The sequence below is a fragment of the Oncorhynchus nerka genome, unplaced genomic scaffold (genome assembly GCF_034236695.1).
Source record: "Oncorhynchus nerka isolate Pitt River unplaced genomic scaffold, Oner_Uvic_2.0 unplaced_scaffold_3525, whole genome shotgun sequence".
NCBI classification, from domain to species: domain Eukaryota; kingdom Metazoa; phylum Chordata; class Actinopteri; order Salmoniformes; family Salmonidae; genus Oncorhynchus; species Oncorhynchus nerka.
The window spans coordinates 11,571-21,120 of record NW_027037769.1 but is presented as its reverse complement, the minus strand read 5'-3'; the positions used below and the strand labels follow the sequence as shown (position 1 = coordinate 21,120).

The 9,550-nt window shown below is 41.0% G+C and overlaps 1 protein-coding gene across 1 annotated transcript; it reads right to left on the bottom strand.

Moving 5' to 3' along the window:
* Positions 1-1,944: 1,944 nt before the first annotated feature.
* LOC135566737 (zinc finger protein 239-like) lies at positions 1,945-3,979 on the bottom strand. The gene is made up of 2 exons (XM_065014363.1): positions 3,569-3,979; positions 1,945-2,769 (listed from the first exon to the last, which is right to left on the bottom strand). Exons 1-2 carry the CDS (start codon positions 3,834-3,836, stop codon positions 2,162-2,164), a joined length of 876 nt encoding a protein of 291 aa, XP_064870435.1. The 5' UTR covers positions 3,837-3,979; the 3' UTR covers positions 1,945-2,161.
* Between the last annotated feature and the right edge of the window lie 5,571 nt (positions 3,980-9,550).

The window sequence follows — 9,550 nt, the reverse complement described above, 5'->3', positions numbered from 1 at the left end:
AACGAGTCTTCCTTTTCTTTCACTGAAACGTCTTTCCCTTCTTCTTTCACGGTAACAGCCTCACCCTCTACTTGTTTTTGTATTGTAACATAGTAGCTTAGTGAACTCATGGTTGGAGATGTTCGCTAGCTAACATTAGCAACTAGCCTAGTTCTAAGATAATTTAGCAAACCGGCTAGCTGACAAACCACGTAAATATATAATTAAATGGGCCGACACGTACATACGACAGAAGTGTGTTTAATACACAGCGACTAACATACACCAAAACAGTGTAAAGAGAGTGAATGCTGTAGCTATGTTTGCTAGAAAGCTACCGAGTTGTCTAACTGTTGTTGTTGAAGTAGCGTCCCGTCCACTAGATTATACGTCACACTGGCAGCGTCGCCTGAACGTAAAAGACGCACATCGCCATCTGCTGACTGGAGGGGCAACGCAGTTGAGGAACCAAAAGTTTATTTTTTCATTTATTTCTAATTAGTTGGATTATTATATTAAGTCGTTCAAAGAGAATATCAAAAGGATTGATTCGTTTTTAATGAGTGATAATTTAAAACAAACTCAAGACCCACTACATATTTACATTGAACCATAGTTGACATGGATCATTATGACCCCAGAAGGCATATCTTTTATCACAGCCAAAATGTGGTTTTATTCAATTAATATGTTTCATGACTTTGTCAATCAACTTGTTCTTAATACATCTAAAATCCTGGTTTAGTGTTTCTGTATCAATAAGGACTTTTTAACAAATTCAAATCCTTTGAGTCTCATTTTGACTCCTGCCAAAAGCACCTTTAATAAATAGGACATTTATTTCAAATCAGAATCAAATCACATTTTATTGGTCACATACACGTGTTTAGCAAATGTTATTGCAGGTGAAATAAAATGTTTTGTGTTTCTAGCCTGGACAGTGCAGCAATATCTAACAAGCAATATCTAATACTTTCACAACATTATACCCAAACACCACAAATCTAAGGTTTCTCTGTAGACATGATCCATCCCACCAGAGGGTGGAGGGGCACCTGTATCAGTGGTTTTGACCAGATAGACACCTGCAGACACACAGTATAGTGCCTCCCATGTTCTCTCCTAAGATTGGACTTTCTATACCACGTATCACCTGACTGTGTACAAAACTGCCAATGATAGAAACCTCTTCCAGTGGTATACAGTGTATTCATTAAGTATTCAGACCCCTTCACTTATTCCACATTTAGTTGCGTTACAGCTTCATTATAAAATAGAATAATTTCCCCACTCATCAATCTAAACACAATACCCCATAATGACAAACCAAAAACTGGTTTTTAGACATTTTTGCAAATGTATTTACTTAAGTGTTCAGACCCTTTGCTATGAGACTCAAAATTGAGATCAGATGCATCCTGATTCCATTAATCATCATAGAGATGTTTCTACAACTTGATTGGGGTCCACCTGTGGTAAATTCAATATATTAGACATGATTTGGAAAGGCACACACCTGTCTATATAAGGTAGAACTGCCAAGGCAGCAGCTACTCTTCCTGGGGTTTATTATGGATCCCCATTAGTTCCTGCCAAGGCAGCAGCTACTCTTCCTGGGGTTTATTATGGATCCCCATTAGTTCCTGCCAAGGCAGCAGCTACTCTTCCTGGGGTTTATTATGGATCCCCATTAGTTCCTGCCAAGGCAGCAGCTACTCTTCCTGGGGTCCAGCTAAAATAAAGGCAGTTATACCATTTTAAAAACATGACAATAAATTGACAACACACTGTGTCCTCAGTCACCTTGTCCCAGAGAGGTTTACATGGTTATCAAAACATCACACCAGGGTGAGTCTAAACAAAACACAGCCCTGTGGGGAAAATGAATGGAACCATCTCCCTGTTTGACCTCTAGTTGTTATGGATATTATGACTCTACAGAGACACACAGTGGACGTGTCAAAATATGTTCCATTGATAAATCACACTTTATTTAACCTCAATGTCATCTTGTGTTTACATGGCATTGTAGATTTGAGCAGAATATAGGATGTATTTTGGATGGTTTCAGTGTGTTTTTAACCCTTTCAGACAATGGATTAATCACAATTAAAAATAGTGCCCTAACATTACACAAAGTGAACTCAAGTCTGACAGCCCAAACAAACACACACATTCTCAGTCAAAAACACAAGTCAGAACACAGCCTCTCGATTCTCTCATGTGTTTTCAGGTTCTCTGACTGGGAAAATGTCTTTCCACAATGAGAGCAGTGGTATGTCTTCTCCTCCTGTGTATTTGTATGTATTCCTTCATGCTCTTTCAGGTACCTTAACCGGGTAAATCTCTCTCCACACTGGGAGCAGCGGTACATCTTCTTACCTGTGTGTGTCCTCTCATGCTTGTTCAGGTTTCCTACCTGGCCAAAACTCTTTCCACAATGGGAACATTGGAAAAGCTTTTCCCCCGTGTGTCCCCTCTCATGCGTTTGCAGGCTCCCTAACTGGGTAAACGTCATTCCACATTGGGAACAGTGGTAAGGCTTCTCTCCAGTGTGTATTCTCTTATGTGTTCTCAGGCTCCCTAACTGGGTAAACGTCATTCCACATTGGGAACAGTGGTAAGGCTTCTCTCCAGTGTGTATTCTGTTATGTGTTCTCAGGCTCCCTAACTGAGTAAAACTCTTTCCACACTGGGAGCAGTGATGTCGTCCTGCTGGTTTGGACATCTCGGGGTCTGGTTTCCCTGAAGGACTCTTCCTGCTGTCAGAAGGAGAGTCTGGTCTCTCTCCTGTCAAAGACAAACAGATGATTTAATTAAACAGAGACCTGAATGAAACCTCCACATGATAAAACTTCCTATGATGTATAATCTAGACTAGATACCTCAATCACCTGAAGTCACTTTTCACAAGTGTTATTAAAGCCACTACAAAATGCAGGTCTCTGTGTGGTTCTTAGTCAGAGAGGCCTATAGAATGGTCTAGAATGTCATTGTATGTGGCGTTACCAGTCCAGCCTACGCTTGACACTCTAGCAATGATAAAGTACTTTATGATAACGTGGAAATTAAATAAACGATTTGGTATCATTTCTATTATGGAATATTGAATAAGTGTGCTTCAAACGGTTTGCTTGGAATGATTTGTAGCCATCGTCTGGACTACCTGTGCATGAGAGTCCATTCAACTCAGTTTCCCTACATGAAAAAAACGCCATTCCGTAAAGTGTATTCGCGCAAGCAAATTCAAATTAGGAAGAAACTGAAGAGCAGATGGCCTGACCGCGTTTTGCGACTGTCGGCTCACTTGACCGCAGTCAACGATGGGCTGGAAATCGCCTCCAGTTTAGTACAGTGGAATTGCCGTATTGAATGAAAGTAAGTCCATTCCGTGAACATTTAAGTTGTGATTTTGGGTGCAAATCCATTGTTAGCGTTTTGTTGTTGGCCAGCTTCTTGTTGTTCACATCTTACAGACAGCTTTATCCAATTCCTACATTAAAAAACGGCATTTAAGCTCAGAACTAGAGTAGAATGCCGTTTTAAAACCACGTATCAGTTCAACAACTATTTTCAAGACAGGACTTACTGGTGTTACTCAGATCTTCTGTCTCCTCCTCTTCTTCCCTCTCCTCCTCCTTCAATATGACAGTTATCTCTCCTTCATTCACTCCGAAAAAAGTATAATCGTGTTCTTCCTCTTCTTTCTGTGTAACAGCCTCACCCTCTACTTCTTCGTTTACTGTGACATCCTCCTCTTCATTCTCCTCTTTCACGACAACGTTCAGCCAAATACCTTCTTTCTCCTTCCAGCAGACCTCTTTTTTAGCAGGAGGGCAGCAGCTTGCTGAGCTCATGGTCGGGGATGTTAGCCAGCTAACCTAGCTAGTTAGCGACTAGCCTAGTGATAGGCTCATTTATCAAGCCAGCTACCGTTACCTGACTAAACGGAAATATGACATGAAATGGGGAAACTAGTTAAAAGACAGAATTATGTTCCAAATACTCACTAGTGAGCTGGAAGGAGTGATAGGCTCATTTATCAAGCCAGCTACCGTTACCTGACTAAACTTTCATTAAATAATAATATAAGTCAGACAACTGCAGATTTGTAATAAGTATGGATTTAAAGCCTACTTATACATTCTACTTTTTCTACATGAATATTAACCAATGAGGTGGGTCTTTCCACGTTCTACCAGCTCCTACAGTGAATATTAACCAATGACATTCTCCCAACCCAACAGATGGTTCTACTACAGTAGATAATATTAACCAATGAGGTGGGTCTTTCCACATTCTACCAACCCAACAGATGTTTCTACTACAGGAATATTAACAATGGTTCTTTTTCCACATTCTAAACCCAACAGTTTCTAACAGTGAATATTAACCAATGAGGGTGGGTCTTCACATTCTACCAACCCAACAGATGTTTCTACAATGAACACTTTTGGAGTTCATTGAAGTTTCCAAAAAGCCTAAACAGGTTTGGTCATTATCAGGTATTGGGCGTTGAAAGATGATGCACAACTAGCGGTTTCTTCCACAAAACCCGCGACTTCAATAACCACCGCGGTCAAAATAACTAAGTCACCAAGTCATATGTGCCCAACACATGATCTAACCTCATTGATCTATCAGTAAGCTTATGTTTACATGGGTATTGGATCTAACCTCATTGATCTGTCAGTAAGCTATGTTTACATGGGTATTGGGATCTGACCTCATTGATCTATCCAGTAAGCTATGTTTACATGGGTATTGACCTCATTGATCTGTCAACCTCATTGATCTGATCAGTAAGCTATGTTTACATGGGTATTGGATCTAACCTCATTGATCTATCAGTAAGCTATGTTTACATGGGTATTGGATCTGACCTCATTGATCTATCAGTAAGCTATGTTTACATGGAGTATTGGGATCTAACCTCAATGATCTGTAAGTAAGCTATGTTTACATGGGTATTGGATCTAACCTCATTGATCTGTCAGTAAGCTATGTTTACATGGGTATTGGATCTAACCTCATTGATCTGTCAGTAAGCTATGTTTACATGGGTATTGGGATCTGACCTCATTGATCTGTCAGTAAGCTATGTTTACATGGGTATTGGGATCTAACCTCATTGATCTGTCAGTAAGCTATGTTTACATGGGTATTGGGATCTGACCTCATTGATCTATCAGTAAGCTATGTTTAGCTATGTTTACATGGGTATTGGGATCTAACCTCATTAATCTATCAGTAAGCTATGTTTAGCTATGTTTACATGGGTATTGGGATCTAACCTCATTGATCTATCAGTAAGCTATGTTTACATGGGTATTGGATCTGACCTCATTGATCTATCAGTAAGCTATGTATACATGGGTATTGGATCTAACCTCATTGATCTATCAGTAAGCTATGTTTACATGGGTATTGGATCTGACCTCATTGATCTATCAGTAAGCTATGTTTAGCTATGTTTATATGGGTATTGGATCTAACCTCATTGATCTGTCAGTAAGCTATGTTTAGCTATGTTTACATGGGTATTGGGATCTGACCTCATTGATCTGTCAGTAAGCTATGTTTACATGGGTATTGGATCTAACCTCATTGATCTGTCAGTAAGCTATGTTTATATGGGTATTGGATCTGACCTCATTGATCTATCAGTAAGCTATGTTTAGCTATGTTTACATGGGTATTGGATCTAACCTCATTGATCTGTCAGTAAGCTATGTTTACATGGGTATTGGGATCTAACCTCATTGATCTATCAGTAAGCTATGTTTAGCTATGTTTACATGGGTATTGGGATCTCAGCTATAGTATATTCCAGCATAGAGTTTGGAGTGTGACTGTTTGAGGTTGTGGATTTTATACTGATAACAAGTTTAAACAGGTGCCATTAATATAGGTAACGAGTGGAGGACAGAGGAGCCTCTTAAAGAAGAAGTTACAGGTCTGTGAGAGCCAGAAATCTTGCTTGTTTGTAGGTGACCAAATACGTATTTTCCACCATAATTTGCAAATAAATTCATAAAAAATCCTACAATGTGATTTTCTGGATTTTTTTTCTAATTTTGTCTGTCATAGTTGAAGTGTACCTATGAAGAAAATTACAGGCCTCTCTCATCTTTTTAAGTGGGAGAACTTGCACAATTGGTGGCTGACTAAATACTTTTTTGCCCCACTGTATATATATATCATACACACACATTTTTCTCGCCCATACCCGGGCGCGAACCAGGGACCTCTGCACACACATCAATAACAGTCACCCCAGCAATCGTTACCTATCGCTCCACAAAAGCCGCGGCCCTTGCAGAGCAAGGGGAACTACTACTACGAGGTCTCAGAGTAAGTGACGTCACCCGATTGAAACGCTATTTATAACTAAGCTAGCAGTTTCACACTTAACACACACACACATTTTGTAATAATGACAATTTACAAATACTGAATGAACAATAGACACTTTTTATTTTAACAATATAATACACACACACACACACACACCTCTGAAGTGACAATGATACTGAAGAGTCTTAGCCCAGGAGACAAATACTCACCAACTGTTTGAATAAAAATAGAGTTGAAGTTACCTGTGATGAATGTTGGAAACAGAAGCTGTTTTTTTATTTTTTTCTATATGCAGGAAATCCTATTTTAATAATGGACATGGTAAGAATTGACTACCAAAGTGCGAGTCATAATTCCCATGACACCTTCTAGCAACATCTGAAAAGCGGTTCCTTCATTTATTCCATAAGATATTTTTAGATTCACTTAAAATAAGGTCTGTGTTGAGTGTAGGCTTACACCACCTTGCCAATTGTATAACTGTGTAGATATCCATAGGACAAGGTAACTCTGATCAATATTGGCTAAATATAAGCAAAGATCATTTATGAAAATATGTTGACAAACGTTACCTTATCCTGGTGAGATTTACACGGGTATCAAAACGCAGAGGCGGTTTAAGCCTGAACCCTAACCTGCACCCTAACCTGTACCCTAACCTGCACCCTAACTTGTACCCTAACCTGCACCCTAACCTGTACCCTAACCTGCACCCTAACCTGCACGAAACACAGACCTTATCTGAAGTAGATCAAGACATTCTCTATGGAAGACATGAACAGAGGCGGTTTAAGCACGAAACACAGACCTTATCTGAAGTAGATCAAGACATTCTCTATGGAAGACATGAACATTAAAATAACGAAGGAACCCCTTTCAAATTCAGCCGCAAGTTATTACAGGAAGTACAACGCGTCGACTATTTCTCTCTAAACCATCTACCTTTGACTAATCCGGAAACTATCACCTCGAAAACAAGACCTTTGTTCCGTTCCGTATTTTATCTAACGGGTCCATGAGTCTAAATATTCCTGTTACATTGTACAACCTTCAATGTTATGTCATAATTACGTAAAATTCTGTAAATTAGTTTGCAAGAGCCAGGCGGCCCAAACTGTTGCAATACACTGACTCTGCGTGCAATGAACGCAAGAGAAATGACACAATTTCACCTGGTTAATATTGCCTGCTAACCTGGATTTTCTTTAGCTAAATATGCAGGTTTAAAAATATGCTCTTGTGTATTGATTTGAAGAAAGACATTGATGTTTATGGTGAAGTAACATTGGAGCAATGACAGTCATTGATTTATTGTTTTTTGTAAGATAAGTGTAATGCAGCTAGAAACTTACGTAGTTTACTGCATTCGCGTAACAGACAGACTCCTCCTGGAGTGCAATGTAATCAGGTGGTTGGAGCGCTGGACTAGTTAACTGTAAGGTTGCAAGTTGGAACTCCCTCGCTGACAAGGTAAAAAATCTGTCATTCTGCGTTCCTAGGCCGTCATTGAAAATAAGAATGTGACTTGCCTGGTTAAATAAAGATTAAATAAAGGCGGAAAGAAAATATTATAATAATAATAATAAAAAGTGAAAATAAAAAATAATAAATCAAATCATCGGCAAATTGGCGAGCAACCCCTTGTTTTGTCTGATCCGTTTCCAACCCCTTGTTTTGTCTGATCCGTTTCCAACCCCTTGTTTTGTCTGATCCGTTTCCAACCCCTTGTTTTGTCTGGATCCGCTTTCCAACCCCTTGTTTTGTCTGATCCGTTTCCAACCCCTTGTTTTGTCTGATCCGTTTCCAACCCCTTGTTTTGTCTGATCCGTTTCCAACCCCTTGTTTTGTCTGATCCGTTTCCAACCCCTTGTTTTGTCTGATCCGTTTCCAACCCCTTGTTTTGTCTGATCCGTTTCCAAAAAGTCACGTAGCATATATATTAGAGAAGGGTCTATCTGGGGGCCACGGCATGTAGTGATTTTCGTGTAGTTATGTTTTACTAAACACCTGGTATCACACATGCCCTGTTCCAGTGTAACTAGATCTCCAATTTGAGACCATTGTCGTAAACATTGAAGCTTTGTATCGATTTTTAAACACCCCTAGACAATTTATATAAACATGCCATGATTTGAACATACAGCAAAACAAGCCTGTTTTGAGGCTGCATAGATCCATAAATTGGACAGTCACAGTGATGTATCACACATGCTCTGTTCGAGTGTGACGACCTATAATTTGAGAGCATTTTGGCAAAGTTTTGAGTTTTTTCGATTTTTAAAACACCCCCAGACATTTACACCCTCTTCCCCAGAATTTCAAGGGCCAGCGAGAGCTCACCGGACGCCGTCGGAACCGCAACGCTTTCCAGGGCTTGGGCCCCTCTCTCGGGGCGAACCCATTCCAGGGCTTGGGCCCCTCTCTCGGGGCGAACCCATTCCAGGGCTTGGGCCCCTCTCTCGGGGCGAACCCATTCCAGGGCTTTGGCTCCTCTCTAGGGGCGAACCCATTCCAGGGCTTTGGCTCCTCTCTCGGGGCGAACCCATTCCAGGGCTTTGGCTCCTCTCTCGTGGCGAACCCATTCCAGGGCTTGGGCCCCTCTCTCGGGGCGAACCCATTCCAGGGCTTGGGCCCCTCTCTCGGGGCGAACCCTTTCCAGGGCTTGGGCACCTCTCTCGGGGCGAACCCATTCCAGGGCTTGGGCCCCTCTCTCGGGGCGAACCTATTCCAGGGCTTGGGCCCCTCTCTCGGGGCGAACCCATTCCAGGGCTTGGGCCCCTCTCTCGGGGCGAACCCATTCCAGGGCTTTGGCCCCTCTCTCGGGGCGAACCCATTCCAGGGCTTTGGCTCCTCTCTGAACCCTTTCGATCGGCTCACATGCCACAGGCCCAAAGGCCCAAAGGCCCAAAGCCCATAGCCCTGCCCTGGTACTTTCATAGGCTTTCAGGGCTTTACACATGACATATTATGTCGTATATCAGGTATAACGAAAATGTACTTTATTTAGTCACATAACTACAGCTGTAAATACTACTGAATAAAGGCTTCTGCTATTGAATAAATTAAATGATTTATAACACCTGGAGGAACCTTAAATTGTCCCTGCATTTTTTTGATCCCCTTCAGAACATTTATGAGAGTTTGAGATAGTGACCTTTGGAGAGAGTTTTTCCAAACTGCCAACCTTTTGTTTTCAAATGGAATTAATGCAAAT